Source organism: Lutjanus erythropterus, chromosome 15 (genome assembly GCF_056507025.1).
Source record: "Lutjanus erythropterus isolate fLutEry1 chromosome 15, fLutEry1.hap2, whole genome shotgun sequence".
NCBI lineage: Eukaryota > Metazoa > Chordata > Actinopteri > Lutjaniformes > Lutjanidae > Lutjanus > Lutjanus erythropterus.
Window position 1 is genome coordinate 3,181,472 of NC_139331.1, and position 18,471 is coordinate 3,199,942.

General features: G+C 38.7%; 1 protein-coding gene across 1 annotated transcript; it reads right to left on the bottom strand.

The window, feature by feature from the left end:
- Positions 1–1,422: 1,422 nt before the first annotated feature.
- On the bottom strand, positions 1,423–17,998 carry ufl1 (UFM1-specific ligase 1). The gene is made up of 18 exons (XM_084737863.1): positions 17,800–17,998; positions 17,428–17,573; positions 16,977–17,005; positions 16,718–16,815; positions 15,656–15,770; positions 15,321–15,451; positions 13,136–13,194; positions 12,233–12,379; positions 9,803–10,242; positions 9,559–9,685; positions 7,604–7,726; positions 7,259–7,379; positions 7,011–7,177; positions 5,037–5,167; positions 4,751–4,831; positions 4,574–4,659; positions 4,075–4,255; positions 1,423–2,026 (listed from the first exon to the last, which is right to left on the bottom strand). Exons 1-18 carry the CDS (start codon positions 17,874–17,876, stop codon positions 1,808–1,810), a joined length of 2,478 nt encoding a protein of 825 aa, XP_084593989.1. The 5' UTR covers positions 17,877–17,998; the 3' UTR covers positions 1,423–1,807.
- Positions 17,999–18,471: the final 473 nt, after the last annotated feature.

Consider the following 18,471-nt stretch of genomic DNA (forward strand, 5'->3'; position numbering starts at 1 on the left):
GACAACAGCTTCCTGCTACTGATGGAAACACGGCCGATGAGAGCAGTGACACTGAACCACAACATTAAAGTGGATGGAAGACCAAAGCAGTGAGCTAAAAGATGCTAAAAAGCTTAGCAGAACTGATAACTGATGAAGTCTGATAACAATTTTCTGAGTTTATCCCTGCAGCCAGGCCCCATAATCCTGTGGGAGACCTTCCCAGCAGACAGGAGTTTGTGTCCACACATTTTTGACTGTTTAGTGTCTGAAGCTTTAATGCTGATACTATAACTGTGGTGTAATCTAAATTTGGTTGGAGTTAAAAATTCAGGCTGAGCATCTTTTTCTGGCCTTCTAAACTGGTTGTTGTAATGTTACTTTGGTGTTTGGTGCCCCCCAGTGTTACAAAGCAGAATTACACATGGAAAGACAAACCATATATGGAACAGTTATGTGAAGTTCCACAAGAGGGCGCTACTGTGGCCACAGTCTCACAGTTTCAGCTCACTTGATAGTCCCTTTACCTGCTCGTTCTGGTGCTTTCATCCAGATCACATCTTCCTTAGAAGACTAACATTTATTCAGTTGCCAGAACGTTCCAACCTACTGCTTTGTTCAGGTCTGTGCAGGAGCATGAATGAACAGGAAGTCATGCAACCTTTAACAAGAAATAACTCAACATGTGAGGAAGGGGAGAGCTTTAATGACGGCATGAAAATCAGAACCTCATTGAGGATTTTCATGTTAATCGGGTTTACAGGGAGACATCCCACACAGGAATTTCCTTTTAGAATAATGTCCTCGTGGATAACACAAAAATACATTATTAACAGCTGATCTCGCAGAGTTAAAAGTATTCATCTGAACATGTAAGACCATAAAAAGATTCATCACAGATCAGTTCAGTACAGAAGCTCTGAGAGGAGAGTGAGGAAAAAAAGATGTTAGTGATCCAGTCTGATATAAATTTTCTCACCTGTGTTCATGGCTGAAGAACAGACGAAAAGTTTCCATCAGTGAAAAAGTTTTAACAAATGAATATTTTTTTTTTTTTTTGCCAGGATCATTTGTTTAAGTCTCTTTTTTCTCTTTTTTTTCATCTGTCCAAACCCTTTTTGTCACTGTCATTTTGTCATTTTCACAGCTGAAAAATTACACCACAAAATAAACCAAAATATCTTTTCAAGACTTTTTTCCTATGGAAGAGGATTAAGGCCGTATGGAAAATTTGAGTCCTGAATTCTGAATTTAAATTTGGAATTCTGATTTTTTTCTCAGAATTATGACTTCAAACTTGCAATGGACCTAATCACAGAATTCGGACTTTAAAACTGGATATTCTGACTAAATTCTGACTTTATTCTCAGAATTTGGACTTTAAAAGTTTGAATTGTAATTTGGACTCATAATTTGGACCTTAAACTTGTAATGCTGACTTAATTTAACAACTCAAAATTCTAACTTTAAATTCAGAATTCTGACTTTAAGCTCATAATTCGGACTTTGTTCTTCTAAAGAAATTTTAATTCTGCATTTAAAGTCAGAATTCTCAGGATATTCTCCAAAAAACTCAGAGAAAAAAAGTCTGAAGTCAAATATTTTTTACGTGACCCAATTTCTCTCGTCTCCCAATTTTTTCTACCTGTTTTGCAGAAGAAAATAAAAATTAAAAACTTCTATCTATCTATCCAGACAAACTTTAATTTCCAGCAGTTCTTCAGTCATAAACACAGCAGAGAAACTAGACTCAGGCAGATTTGTTTTTCTCACTTTCCTCTCAGGGCTTCTATACTTCTGACATTCATTTCTCTATCTTTTGAAGAATTCAGTCCTCTGCACCAGGCGTCTTCTTCTGGGACAGCACCAGGTCCTTGACTTTTGGTGTGAGGTCCATGAGCTGGGTGCGGACGCTCCTGGCCTCCTCGTCCTGCTCCTCCGCTTTGTCGGCCTCGCCCTCGGCCTCCTCCTGCTTCCTGCTCTGGCTCTGGCTCACCAGCTGCTTCACCACCAGGCTCTGGTAGGCAGACAGCAGCTGCTGCTGCTCCTGCAGCGACAACACACGCAAACATTTCAGCCGTTTAACTCACCAAACAAACGCTCTGTTACACTGACACCGCGGCAGATGGAGATTACCTCCAGCTGCTGCGTCTGAAAACTGGATGTAAACAATCCTGAGATGAAGCAGCGTGTTGCCAACATGTGCTGAAGCTTTCAGACCACACTGAAGCACACATAAATACATCCATTATGAGTTAAAGCTGCACTATTATATGGTTTCATAGAAATACACAACTGTCTGTACGTCACAAATTGAGGCTGCAACACAAGAAATCCCCCCACACTCCTGAGGAGGTGTATATTTGATGTTTGACTAAATTAGTTCAATCTTTTTGCTGCAGTCCTCTGCAGTGATGTGCTGAAATTAAAGACAGACTAATACTGGATTTTTTGGGGCTGGTGCCAATACCCATTACTAGGGTGAAAAAAAAAATTAGGAAACTGATATATTGGCTGATATTCATTGTATGTGTGTGCATACACACACACAAATCAAGTTTATCATAAAACACCTGCCCATTTATGTATTAAAAAGTAGTCAGTTGTTCCCCCTTATTGGCCCAGAGGAGATCCCCTCCTACACTGTAAAACCAAATCCTCAAATTAATCAGTAGTCAAAAAGTAAAACTATAACTCAGAATTTTCAATTAATAGAAACTTTACTGAACATGCAATGATGCCTTTTATATTTAAAATTAATCAGTTCTGCAAAAAAGAGTTGAGAAAACTACTCAAGGCAACTGCTGTCAACAGATCTTAAGAGTTTTGATTCAAACACAAAACTCAAAGTTATGAAATAAACTGCTGTTTTACTGGCCTGTAAGTTTTTGTTGGGATAATTTACTTTTCTTATTTACATTAAATTAATCTTTGTATCGTGAATTATGAACCTAATTTGTCATTGTTTGGGTGCTTTAAAATTGGAGGTGTTGGAGGTGAAAATATGAAATTATTAACCATTATTCACTTTCACTTGAAAGAGTTTTACTCTCTACAAGTTTATCTAAAGAAGAAAACAAAACATTATTAGTTGGCAAAACTTTTTCAGTTGGGGTTTTGCTCAAAACTCTAAATCTGTTGAATCAAATTGTCTTGAAATTAGTTTTCTCAACTTTTTTGTTTTCACAGTGTTACTGTAAATATTTGAGTTGCCTTAATCAATCATTTTAATTTCATTGTTCACATGTAACACTGACTATATTTAAACTCTGATAATCCCCGACTTTTCAGTTTATCAACTCACAAAATTTGTGGGAACCGATTGTCTCAGTTTTTTTGAGTATTGCTGTCTCACTGTGTTTACAGTGTAGTGTGATTTCATTGTCAGTGATGGCTGATTCTGATTTCCTGTTTTTTTTTTTTAAGCCTGACCTGCTGATTCCGATCTCTTTCTTTCTTTCTTTCTAAAAACTTGAATTGACGGCCTCCTCTTTCCTCTCTTCTTCTCCACCTTTTTCTCTCTCCAATCTTTCATCTCCCCTCTTCTCTCAGTTTCTTTCCCTCTCCTCTCATGTCCTCTCCTCTATTTCTCCCTCTATTCTTTCTCTATGCACAAGACTTGACAATACTGACACATCACACACTTAAAGGGCATTAATAAGATGACAGTGCCAGTGGGAGCATGATCTCATGTGAACTCATTTGAGAATGTGATCTCATGTGGAAACAGATGTAAACCACACATCATGACTTGCTGGAGTAACATTTTCTAGTGACATGTAAATACAAGCAGAAGTCTGGATGAGAAAATGTCTGAGGAGATGCATCAACATGGGTTGTTTACTCCTCAGCCAGAACAGGAGGTGAGATTTAACTGCCAGTCTGTTAACAGCAGTATGCTGCTAGCTAATGTTAGCCAAAACGGAGGAAAGTTTACTGTTGTTTGGCAACACAGACAGCTGCTCCGTCTCCTTAACTTGTGGAGCTGCCTCTCGTCTCTTCGTCCTGTCTTGCAGTCCATCCCTCCTCTAATTAACAATGACAATGCCACTTCGCTGAGTGTGGTTTCTACCGCTCGGTGAGCGTCGGACGTACCGTGGGGATTTTGCCTGTGAGGGTGCCGATGATCTGAGGGACGCAGCGTCCGGGAGCGTGCAGCATGCAGTGGGTGCTGGCCTGAAACAGCAGCACGCTGGTCAGGTGGAGGACCAGAGCTGGATCCTCCGTCTCCTTCAGCTGCTCAGTGAGAGCCTGACGGTGCAAGAACAGGGCCTGTCTGGATGACACACATTCACACACCGCAAAAACTCAAAAACTGTTTTTATTTATGGAACTCCACTTCCAAGTTAAACTTTATTCTCAACACATTTTATTCTCGACACTTCAACTTTGATTTATTCTCGACACTTTGACTCAATTCTCAATACTCTGACTTTATTCACTTCAGCGCTATTCTTGACATTTCAACTTTATTGTCGAAATGCAAAATTAAAAGAAAAATTCTTCCTCCTCTCATTTCTTCTTTTTCTTCCTGGCCATAACAGTCCTCCACAGAAACAAACAATCCAAAATTAAAGATCAATGTTGTCATTACCTCTCCTTTTTCTTGTCTCCCTTCTTCAGCATGAAGCCACACACCTCTGCACAGGTCTCTAGGTTGGTCAGGAAGTCTTCAATAGTCTGTGGAGAACAAGCAGTGAGCAAGTTTCTGTGTCTGTATTTTCTGTTTTATCCTCCAGCTGATGATGTAAGCGGCAGGAAACATAGTTACTTTGCCGTTCAGGCAGTTGTGCAGCTTCATGAGAGGTCCTTTGGTCTCCTCTGACAGTTTGCCCAAAATCTTCACTCTGACCTGAGGCGACACATCAGAGACATTCATGATGAAGTCCAGACTCTAACAAGTCCCAGAGTGCATTTCAAACGATGACACACAGTCCTAATTAAATCTAACTTGATTTAAATGTGATTTTGCCTCTCCGGCTGATGCTCTCTTCCTGGAATACGGTTATTTAAGACTGCTGAGAAGAGACAGAAACAGAGCAGGAGCTTTCTCTCACCTCGTTGCTGATGGTGCTGGGATTCTCCACGGACATCATCAGGTCAGTGGCCAGGAAGTTGACCAGGATGTTGGTGACGTCTGTGCACAGAGTCTTCAAGACGTGCTTGGCGATGTGGATCTGGGTTTCATCTGCACCATCAAAAATTCACTTTGAATCTGAGGCTGTTTCCTCTTTATTTACACATCTGTGACAGTTTCCACATGTAACAGACATGCCATATATTTTACTTTCAACTGGACTACTACTTTTAATACCAACAACAATTAATGGGTTGAGTATTTTAGATAATGTAGATAATAATAATAATGAAGTCAAAAAATAATGAAAAATGTTGATCAGTGCTTCCCAAAGCCCAAGATTAAGATTTTGTTTGTGTTCACAACCCAAAGATATTCACTTTTTTCACTTTCTGTTCTAAAGGAGTTAAACCAAAAAAGATTCACATTTAAGAAGCTGAAATGAGAGGATTTTGACTTTTTTCAGTTGGCCATTAATTTAACAATTATATCAATTAGCCGTTGCAGCTTTAAACAAGTCTAAACAGAATTGAACAAGTAGATCCCCTCAGTATTTTTCCCACAGTTTGCTCAGTTGTCATGAGCGATGTGTTGAACTTTGGACATGTGATAACAAGTGGTACACACACACTCAGTTTATTCTGATTGGTTAAGTAACACTAATGCAGTCTAACACAACTGAGCTGCAATAAATCCTACCAGTTAAACAGCAACACATACAACAGCCTTTAGAATGATCAATCAGTGCTGCTCTAAAACAGTTTAAACACAAAATGAACCTTCATGAAGGGAGGATTTACTGTAGGACTGTTGAATTAGACTGCATTAGCTTTAGCTGGGTGGACCTAATCAACAATGTGTGAGGTAACACTTTGTTTAAGCTCCGTATCCAGCTTAACCTTGACGCTAATGATGATTGTGAGGTAAGATCTTAAGTTTAACAGCTTTATGAATCACTGAAAAGGATTCAGTATGAGTCTGATTTAACAGAGTTGTGACTCTCAGAAGAAAGGGGGCAACTTTTCAAACTTTTCTGAGGGTTTTAAACAGTCACTTCAGTATTTTTCAACCTGGGTATTTTAGTGTTCAACCTATTAATTGGGACATCAGGTTTTGACTGTTCTAAGTGTCTGGCAACTTTATGGAAAGGATTCATACAGAGATAGACCTTTTTGTTAAAGAGTAAGATGCATTTCATTTAACCAGAATAAACTGGTTTATTCCTAATAAATTCACCAGACTCCATGTACAAAAACAGAATTTTATCATCGTTATTGTCATCTTCATTCATACTTAATAGAAACTCCAACGATCACCAACTCTGGTTTGGTTGAACTAAACTCTTAATAAACCGTGTTAGATGTGAAAATATCCGCAGAGGAGTGAGATGCCAGTTGGACCTCAGAGAAGCGGCGAGGAGAAACAGCCTGTAGAGCCAGAATATTTTCACATCTGACATGGTGAATTAAAGGTTTATTTTAATCAAACAACTAGAGCTGGTGATCGCTGGAGCAGCGGAAAGACGATGATTTTTTCTTGTTTCTGTCAGGTTTGAATGAAGTGTGTTGTATGGTGATAAAATGGCCCTTTCTGTAAATAGAGTTTAGTGGCTTTGACGAGACAGATAAATCAGTCTGTCTCAGTAGATCCTTTTCCATAATCTTGTCAGACACTTGATAATTATTGTCTCCACTTATTCACAAAAAATGGGAAAAATTACTCTTGAACATTGATGCTCATGATGATTGAAAGGCAAGATCCAAAGTTAAAGGGAGGATGTGTTTGATATGACTTTTAAACATCTTCATCAATCACTGGAAAGGATTGTGTCGCACTATTTTCAGCAGTATGTGTCTGATTTATGACTTTGAGAAAAAGGGGGGCGGATTTGGAGACTGAAATCTTCCTGACGGTTTCAAGGAACCTATCACTGGTGATTTAAAACAGGATTTACCAGAGAAGAACTTGCTTCCTTTTTCAAAGAGTCGGATGTTGTTGTAAAGGTTGGTGATCTCCTCCTGTAGTTCCTTCATGCTCTGCTTCTTGTTGGCCCCTGACGGGGAGCTGGTGGAGGACATGAACACTGTCCGCAGCACCTCCTGGTAGGTTTTACTCAGAGGCCTGCAGACACATGAACAGTGAGGGACTTGCTGTTCTCTAACTGTTGGCAGGGAAAACTTTAGACAGAAAGCTGTGTATTACCTTACTAAGTGCTCTGCCAGCTCAGAGAGGATTTCTTCGGGACAGTCGCTCACTCTCTCCTCTAAAACAGCTACGATCTCCTCCTCGGTCATAAAGGGGGCTGCAGTCTGTTTGCTGCGATCTTGGCAAAGGTAAAACACAAGCTAATTAGTCTCACAGGGATGCTACAGTTACCTTTGTCTTCCACGGATAAAAAAAACCCCTTAACAACCCAGGGGAGAAATTTCTAGCCAACCAGCCATTACGCTCTTGTTACAGTAAAATGCCTCACTGAACAGGCTTAATGTGCATACAGAGACACGATGTCCCCATGAAGATAAAACTGCTTTGTGGCCGGGACTTTACTTTGCTGTGAAGGTCCGGTTTCCTCATCGCTGTCCTCGTCTTTCCTCCCTTTCTTCTTGGTTTTACGGATCCGGATCTCTCTGGCGTTGCCTCCTCCGCCCGCTTTCACGCTGCCGCTGCCCTCTGGGACACAAACGGTTAACAGATGATACCGAATCCAAGAACCAAACCTTTCTTCAGTTTATCAAATATCACAGATACAGTTTGTGAAACTAAATGCTGAGTAAAGACTATAAGACTTTTAAAGTCTCAAAATTATGATGTTACAAGTTCTGATGAAACAAACTAAAAAACTGATCTCAGACCTGGTTTTCTGATTTCATTTTATTGTGCTTGCAGAAATCCAAGACTAAATGAAATGAAATGAAATTACAATGTGACATTCAATGAAAACAGCCAGAATGTTGCTGTTTTCAGGTGGAGATGTGATGCATCCTACTACTACTAATAAATAAAAATAAATAATATCAAAAAACATGATAACTTACTCAATAAATAAATGAAAATGCCATTAAATCCAACAAAATTAATACAAAAAATGGGAATTAATTGCCAAAATATAACAATTAGCTTTTATTTCAAACATGCTAAAAAGCTAAAATAAAATATGAAAGTAGAAAAACAAAACCCAAAACAAACAAGAGTAACAAATGAACTTACACACACACACACACACACACACACACACACACACACACACACACACACACACACACACACACACACACACACACACACGCCTGAGTACACTAATGCACGCTCACAGTCACACACACCCTTACACTTACTCACATTTTCTGCTTTTAAATGGATATAATTATCACTGTTATTTATTGTTGTTACTATCAAACATATTTTGTTAGTTTTCCATCACTTGTATTATTATTTTGTTCTGTATTTTTGTGTATTTTTAAGTTCTTGATAACTATAATGATTAATAATAAATAATATTTAGGTGAAGGCTTCAAATAAGCCCTCTGGATTTTTTGTTTCTCCCTGTACTGCAGATTATTTGTCATTTTTTGCCTTTTTTGTGTATATATTTTTGTGCAATTGTGCAAAATAAAATTACACTACTAATAACTAAATTAAAGTTTATTATTTCTCTTTGCATTTCTACCCCCCATTTATTTTCCCAAACTTACTAAAAAAGCAAGTAAAACTAAAAAAATAGACATTCTTTGTATTTTCTTTGTACATTTCTTTACACATTTCTGCCTAATTATGCAAATGAGGGGACTGTTGTGTCATCATGAAGTCAACTTTTCCCTGATTGGTTGACAGACATCTGTCACATTTAATGACACATAACGTTAGTGAGTCATTTATCTATTTTTGATTTTGGCACTTACGGCCCTCCATACATGTGCTGTATGTAGCACAGAAAATATAATAAAAATAGCACAGAATGAATTTACAGAAAGCACAAGGAAACAATGGAAATAAAACAGAATAATAAGATAACAACTAAAAACTGATTGCTGAGGGTTTGAATCGCAATTGTGCTCTTAATATTTTGCGACTGCATTTAGCGCTCACTATTCTAGTGAGAAATGAGCTGTATTATAATCATTTCCACCTTCACCTGCTGCGCTCTGAGCTGCTGTCCACAGGGCTTCTTTTTAATACCACACTGAATGCAGTTTAATACCTGCTTCTCTGTCATATCAGCCTCAGTATACTGCAGTATTTCCCAGCAGTATATAACAATAATTGGAGACATGTCTGGAAGTAGAGAATCCATTGTGACGGGCACCGGGGTGAATACAGTGCTGACCTGAGGGGGTTTTTGCCTCAGATGTGAGACATCTGTCTGTGGCAAAAGTCTTGTAGTCTCCACTAGATTTGACACTGCATGTGTGTGCGTGCGTGTGTGTGTGTGTGTGTGTGTGTGTGTGTATGTGTGTGTATGTGTGTGTGTAGTTTCGTGGTAAGGTGGGGAGGATTTAACCAACCTGTCGCCTTCTTCCTGCGCTCTGCTTCTCTCTTTTCCTTTTTGGAAGGTGCTGAGCTCTCAGTCAACATGGACGCCTGCTTCAGATCGTCTTCAGATATCAGAAACACTGGACTGTTCTTCACTTCCTGAGAGACACACCGCAAAAAAACAGTACTTTTTATGTTTTTAAGACTTCATTTTGACATCTAACTGCTTGTAGTCTGGAGTTTTCAGTGGAGATGTGTGACAGGAAGTTGTGGTACCTTCTGAGCTTTCTGCTGCATGGCTTCATCAAACACAGAGAGGCAGTTGCTGATGAACTTCTCACTGACGACGACGGTGCCTCCCAGCACTCTGGCAGAGGACTGGACATTAGTGTTTCTCATAGCCTGGTTAATCAATATCCCAACGTCCTCCGTGGACAGACAGCTGGGCAGAATGGGCTGAAACAGCCAAAGTGAGAATGAGAAACTGAAGTCTTCCATAGTTTTAACACATAGTAACTGAAGACAGAGCTGTGTGTGCACCTGTAAGTCAGCCCACGTGGAGGAGCTGACAGCCTCCTCCACAGACGCCTCTACCTGGTCCACCAGAGCCTGACCCACGCAGGCCGCTCGGAGGAACAGCAGCTTGTTGGACTTGAAGCGCTTCTTGATGTAGCTGCTGGGGTCGGGGATCCCCAGTCTGACCAACGCATCAAACTCTGCAGGAGTTACAACACACTGTTACATCACACTGCTACTGGAACCCCACAGTCACACATACTGATACAGATTTCTGTGGTTGCCATGGTCACAGTGCACGCTTTGATGGCAAGTTGAAAAAGTTCAACCATTATCAGCAAAGAGCTGAGTGTTTTCACAAGAGCTGCTAGTGATCAGACACGTCAGATGACTTAATTTGTCAGACTCACTGGAAAATAGCAATGCAATTTGTGATCTTTGTTTTTTTTGTTTGTTCCAACTATATTTATTAATTGCATTGATTGTTTAAAAAGAAAAATCACTTTTCACTTGTGCTCTTCAGGTAACCCTAAGCAGGTAATAATAATAATAATAATAATAATAATAATAATAATAATAATAATAATAATAATAATCTTTATTTATAGAGCATTTTTCAAAATTCACATTACAAAGTGCTTCACACTTCACAGGTGAGGTGAAGGCTCAGAAAAAGTGGAAGTCAAGTAATGTTTATGGTTAACTTTGATCATTTTCATTCTGGGCCCTATTTTCCCATGTTTTGTGTCCCAGTGATTAATGGAGTGAACAATTTTGAAACTGGTTCAGTACTGAGACAAGACTGCTGTAGCCGTCAGCCGTAAAACGAGCTACAACATAATCGCTATGGGCAAATGCAAACTGCCACCAAACTCCATTTACAGAAATAGTAATTTCCCGCTGCTTCACTCATGTCCAACCTCCCTCTTGCTCTTTCCTGGTATTTTCACATCTAAGGCGGTTAAGAGTTTACTTTGACAAAACAAGCAGATTTGATGATTGTTGGAACAGTGAAAAGATGATCAAAGATGATTTTGGTGAGTTTTTTTTGGCTTCTGTCAAGTCTGAAAGGAGATGATGATGGCAATGATAAAATTACTGTTTTTGTAAACAGAATCTGGTGCGTTTGGCGACAGCAATAAATTGACTGCTTCTGGTTAAAAAAAAAGATCTTACTCTTAAAAAATGGTCTGTCTCTGTGGGGATCCTGTCCATAATGCTGTCAGACACTTGGAATAACAATCTGACAGACTCTGACGTGTGCAGTTGTTTATAAGAATTACATCATTCATTTTCATGTCTGAATGTTGCAGCAATTTTGCTCAGAAAAGGACTAACTTAAAAATAAATATTGTTTCCATTACTCACTTTAACACAAAAACATGGGAAAATAAGGTCCAGGTTGAAAAATGGTGAAGTTACCCTTTAATGTAAAATGTAAAATGCAGCTGTCCTTGGGTTTGTGTTATATTCATGTACAGTTTTATGTGGTACTGAATCTAGTTGTGTAACTATTTCCTGTAATTGTTTTTCATCGTCTTTCGTATTGTTTTAGGTCTGTGAATCATAGACAAATGTCCCCATAGGGACATTAAAGTTTCCTCTAGTATATTTTAAATTAAATCAGAGCTTCAAATGCGCTCATGGAAACACACCCACCTGCTCTCTGAGAACGTCTAAAGTTGTCATGCTTGTAATCAATATATATAATATACTGTATATAAAACTTTAGTGCAATCAACTTTAAATTTGTCAAGGTTTAAAGAAGAATAAGAAGACGCCTCCAGGGGACAAAGTCCTTTAAACCTGATTGTATTTGCAGGTAAGATGGTTTGTTTCTAGACTTGACTAACTTCTAATTGCATTATTTTAGGGAGAATCTAAGAATTATCTGCAGGGATTAAACAATACTGCAGACTCAAGGTTTTTTTTTTTAACATTTCTATGAATGTTGTGATTTTGTCATTACTCTCATCTGCTGTTCATCTTTTATCTTGATTGATTAAAACAGTACAGTGGTGGGAAATGTCCATTTAGAGACAGGGCTGAACAGTCACTTCACAGAGCAACGTTTTGGATTCAATTGTTTTGTAATATGTGTCGATTTTCACAGTTAGAAAAATGAGGTTCAGAACCGAAGAAAGAAAACAAGATGTGACAGAAACAGGGTGATAATTAAAAAGTCCATACCTAAATATCCATTCTGCTGGAGGAAGGAGTCCACCCAGGCGTTCTGTGTTTTGGCGTAGATATCAGGGATGTACACAGCTTTGTCCTGCCGACCTCCAACCACGCTTCCCTTCAGGCGTCCACTGTCCACCAGCTCCTCCAAGACAGCTGGCAACAGTAGAATGTAACTAAGTACATTTACAAAAGTACTGTTCACAAGTACACTGTCTTGTACTTGAGCATTTCCATTTTATGCCTCTACTCCACGACCTTTCAGAGGAAAATACTGCACCATTTACTCCACGACATTTATTTGTTAAGTTTAGTGACTAGTTACTTTTTATGTGAAGGTTTAACATAAGAATATATGAGCTTTTAAAGTACAACACACTGTTATAGATTAAGCCACTGGTCCCCAACCTTTTTGACTGAAATTGAGATTAGTGATCAGTTCTGCATTACAATTTTCATGTTCACTGAAAAAAAAATCTATGTAAATGATGATGATATAATATTCACTGAGGTCTGAACCAAACAAACATGTTTTCTTTCATCTGATGAACAAGATTTTGAGGCCAGGGCTTCTATGCACTGCTACAGTATCTCATTATAATGCTGTTTTCTCACACATTTTTCATTTTTCAAAAAATTGTGATTTGGACTAAATGAGCTAAATATATAAAATATAGTTCAATCTAACTCCACCTCAAGTAACTAGAACAGTAAAATGTTACATCACTATTAATAACGCAAATACTTTTACTTTTAATGCTAAGAAAATTTAGTGAATAATACTTCTTTGCTTTTACTCAAGTATGGTTTGAAATGCAGGACACGGCTGAGAGCTGGCAGCATCAACAGCATCACAGCAAACAACACCGTGAAACAACCAGTCAAACAGAGAACTATGAAACATCTCCTTACAGTAGAGAAGATGCTCCTGAAATCCAAACGCTCCAATCATGCTGCTGATGGGTGTCGGCCTGCAGAATAAAAGAAAACAGGAGGCCATTAGAACAATATGATTATTATGAAGGACATTAGGCCATTTAGTATTCTTGATGTAAATTGCACTCTTTTTTTGCTCATATCAGGGTTTTCAATGGATGTTTTTGAAAGGTTGCAAAGGCTGGAGAACATGCACGGTGTATGCAGTGTGCTTACGTGACAAAATCACAATTCAACAGATCATAGTGCCCATAGCGATTTAAATTTTATACCAAGATGAAACAAAACTGACAGTGTGTATTTTGGCACAGGGCTCAACATAAAACACTCATTTGCAGACTGTGCAATCTTTCTGTGCACTAGGGCTGCAACTAACTATTATTTTCACAGTTGATTAATCAGTCAGTTATTTTCTTGATGAAACAATTAATACGTGTTCGTTTTAAAATGTCAGAAAACTGTGAAAAAATATCAAAGAGTGTTTCCCAAAACCTAAGATGACGTCCTAAAATGTCTCGTTTTACTTTCTTTCTTTCAGAGTTCTTTTTATTGAATTTTACAATTCTACAAATTGTAGAACCCCCCCCCCCCCGCCCAAAGGCCCCTAAATGTCTCGTTTTACTAACAAAACAAAGATGTTCAGTTTACTGTCACAGAGGAGTAAAGAAAAAACAAAAAATAGTCACATTCACATCACGTTGGGTGACTAATTTAATAATCGATTAATCACTGCATCTAGTAGAGCTTTTTATACAAGACAAGAATGTTTAAGGAAAATAACTTTCCAATGTGACCAGTTATCAGGTACCGACAGGTAATCTTAAATTATAATAAGAAATATTAATAGAAAAATCCAATAAAGAAGAAATGTGTCTTATTTGTTCAGTGTAGTCAGCCTAAAGTTTGGTATTGATGTCATCACAAAGGTATTGGCATTGGCAGGCTCTGCATACGAGTGTTTCAAGTCAGATTCATCAGACTCTCTGAACTGCTCATACTTGTCCTAAATCACTCGGTTCAGCCTGATGATTGCCACTTGCTCATGAGTAATTGCATGTTTGTGAGATGTGGTGATCATCCTTAAATTGCCATATAAAGCTGCCCGCTCTGCCCTGCTTATGAATGAGTTTCATTCACAAATGAAATACCAAAGTGTTAAGAGAAGAGCACTACTAGCCGTATCAGTACTGGTATTAGGAGGCCATTTAGAAAATATTAATTTAGCTGTCAACAACATAAAATATCATAATCAGAGCAGTGCTGTGTTGTGACAGACATAAATAGTAGTAGTTTAACATGAAGTTAGATGCTAAAACTATCTTTCAAAAGCAAAGCTGTAAGATAGGAGGCGTATAGAGAAAACTATAGCCTACAGAAGGTGATGTTAGACTGTCGGGTGGAACAGAGGATGATGCTGCACAGAGATCTGAGCACAGATGGAGATGCAGCTGTTGGAGTGAGAGAATATTCTAGTAAATGTGCCGAAATATGACAAAAAAACCATTAGGATGATAATCTAGAGAACAGAATGGGCATTTTGCATTTAGTTTAATATAATTCTCAAATCACACAACATGTGGGATCCCTTGTTTATGTGTACATAGCAACAGGTTGGACAGGTCAGATCTCTCAGAGACTTGGTTTGTAGAAAAAAATAAAGGGATATATTTTTTCCTCTGGCCTGTCATGCTTTTTATCCACCTCGAGTTGCAGAGTTTTGAAGATATCAGTCATAGACATCTAGATTTTTGATTTTGGGGCAAACTGTCCCTTTATATCAGTGTTTCTCAAAACCTGGTCCTCAGGGACCCCTGCCCTAAATGTTCCCCTGCTCCAACACACCTGATTCAAATGATCAGCTCATCATCAAGCCTCTGCAGAAGCCTGATAACAACCTGGGCCCCGTTTCCCAGAGCTGTTGTAGTGCTACAGGTGTTGTAAGTTGTATGTTTAAGATACAACTTACGACGCACGTAGCGCTACGAAGGCTCTGGGAAACGGGGCCCTGATCATTTGAATTAGGTGGGCTGGAGCAGGAAAACATACAGGGCAGGGGTCCCTGAGGACCAGGGTTGAGAAACACTGTTTTATATCATGCATTCCCACCACAGATCTGTTTGTTTAAGTGGTTCTTGCATGAGGCCCGCTGAACAACATCTACCTTGTGATGGCGCTGAAAAGCCCTCGTATCCTGGCTTTGTGACGAGCAACGAACGCTGGAGTAAATATGACGCCCCTGTTGTACTGGTCCATCTCTCCTTGGATCAGCTTCCCAAGGCGCTTCGACAACTCCTGAGACGTATCAGGAAACACACACTTTGTCAGATTTTTATCAACGGCGAAGTCAGCAAGTAAAAACATATTAAAGAAGCTGAGATCATCGTAGACTGCCAAGAGAAATCAATCATCTAAATACAAATATGGGACAAGTCCAGTTTCTCATGAGATTTCATCGATTATCATACGCAAATAAAAGCTGGCTACAGCGTGACTCACCTCAGATAAGAAATCTCCTGGGAGGTCGTAGTTTTTACACAGCTCTGCAATACTGATCAGTCCAGCCTCCTGCAGTTTGTCATTCACCTCCTCAGCCAGACGGTCCAGGTACGTGCTGCTCACAACACAACATAATAAACATGTCTGCTTTTCATTTCAGATCTGCATTTTACACTTAAATGAATCTTTTTCAGGGAAATTAACTGGTTAAATCTTAAAGGCACAGTTTGTGTTTTATGAAGTGTGATTGTATGAGGTATTTACCTATGATCAGTGTATTAGCTACAGTAGATGGAGGTCGACACACTCCCAGTTTGCAGAAGCAGAAGGAGCACCAGTGTAGGAAGTAGCTCATACAACCACACTTCAAACAATCTGGCCTGTCCCTTTAAGTGTTTAACTATGTTCTTTAGATACTTATATCATTTTATGTTTCGGGGTAATCCTGATCTAATAAACAGTCCAAATGTCTTCTAATAGTATGGTTCTATACAGGCTTAGATCTTACACATCTATATTTACTGTAGATGATACTTTTCTAACTACTGCTGGAAATGTACCATGAATTCTGTATGAGATCATATTTCTTACAGATCTAATATATTTTTAAAATCCTTCTGAAAAGATTTAACTCTAGTTAAGACTTGCCTTACAAGGTTTTATAGATCAACATGGGTGTATGTGCAATAAGTATTCTAATGGCTGTTATTCTCTACTTTTTGAATATGTATGCATTTTTGAAAGGATCTCTTTAAGAAATTAGTACTTTTCTGATTTGTTTTGTTTTACTTATGGGATATGTACCACATGGTGGATATATGATGAATTACTGGCATTTTAGATGGCGACTCTGTATACATGATAAGCAGTCTGGGGAAGAGCCTGGAGCTCAAAAAGTCTCGCAACACTGAACACAAGCTTTTTGGTGAGTAGATCTTCTCTGCTCAACACATGCCATATCAGGGTCATGTAGAATTTATTTGGCCGGAGCGGACAGAGAGGTTGACAGACTGACTAATATTGATTGGGCCCTATCATTAGTGTGTGTCACATCATACTCACTCATCAATAAGTTGCCCCAGTACAAGCTGTACCCCTTTATCAGACTTTGCAATGTCACCCGCTCTGTTTTCAACATGGACCCAGTCCACATTGATAATCTGAAAGAAAGAGGATCAAGACATAATTCAAAACTTAGAGAACATGAGTACTGTGTCCCACCTGCCTAGTGACATATGGTACAGCACACAGATGTTGACACACACACACACACACACACACAGGGCTCAAAGCAGTATTTCACCCTGCTAATAGTACACACCTGCTGGAGGTCCACGATGTTGATCCGCCCTGTGAAACACAATAACACCATTAATTCACTGTTGGCATGTCCATGTCTCAATTTGTTATAGCTGACAATAATTAATCATCATTTCTGGTTTCTGTACTCCACTTTGAAAGTAAACTGAATATTTCGGGGTTTTTGGCAAAACAAGTAATTGATGATGTCATATTGGACTTTGGGAAACACTGATCAACATTTTTCACTATTTTCTGACATTTTACAAGCAAACAACTATTGATCAAGAAAATAATCTACCAATTTATCAACTATAAAAATAATCGTTAAATGCAGACCTTGCAGTGAGTACAGGAATAGAGATTAAATTCCAGTGAACATACATGAATGGTGCACATCTTACTTTGTTAGCTTTCTCAATAGATCACAGTATGATTCATGTGTTTCATGTTGTATTGACTGTTACACTGACCTCCATGGACGTAGAGCTCGTCTCGGATCTCCCTGCTGATCTGAGCTGGAGTGATGTACTCCTTCCCATCCAGGGTGTGCACCACATCCAGCTTCTTGTCTTGGACCAGTTTAGAAATGATTTCGATGCAGTTCCTCTCTGATAATCTGTGGAAACAGAGGATTACAAGAGTGTCACAAGTGACGTTTCCCTAAAAGTTAATTTACTGACGTATTTTTCTTACTGTAGCTAACGACAGCTGTTAACAGACAGGAGACAATTCACAGCTGAACAGCTTTAGCTTTAGTTAGTTTTAACCTAAATGAAACTTTGATGTCAGCTAACATTAGCTCTGCAGCTAACAACTGGTTATACAGTGGTGCGTTTAGTTACCTTTGCACTGTGTCAGCAAACTGAGCTCTCTGGAAGTCCGCAGCCAGCCGGCGGATTTCTTCCCAGTCCGCCGCCATTGTTAACTAAATGTTTCTGTGTTGGCAAAACCAGTCAGCCGTCAGTCAGTGTTTTCGTTAACCTGCTACTGTCAAGAAGCTACTGTACAGCTAGCTGCTAAGAAGACACACGTCAACATACAGTGACGTAAACGGAGAGCCGCGAGGACCAAATCTCCTCCTTCAACCTTTCGCGCACTGAGTTCACCAGAGACTCTACATTTTACTGACTCAAAACGTGGTGCCTTTGAGTTTTCAGATCCTGGTGGGTATTTGAGGTTTTTTTTTTTCTAAAAGAATCCATATTAAAATGGGACAGACTGAAGCTGGAGACCAGCAGATCAATTCTCTGTATCAAACCAGTGTACAGAGGACCAATACTGACAATATTATTCATAAATAAATAAACGATACTATGACTATTCCATTAAATGCACCAAAAAATATTAAAAATAAGTAAGGCATTAATTATCTATAACATTTGGCATAAATTGATATTTTTGTTTAATTCGCTTATGTATTTATTCACCTTAGTATTAATTAATTTACATACCCATTAGATTTAAATTTATTTTATTTTATTTTTTTCTTTCCTTCTTATTTCCCCTTCAGATTT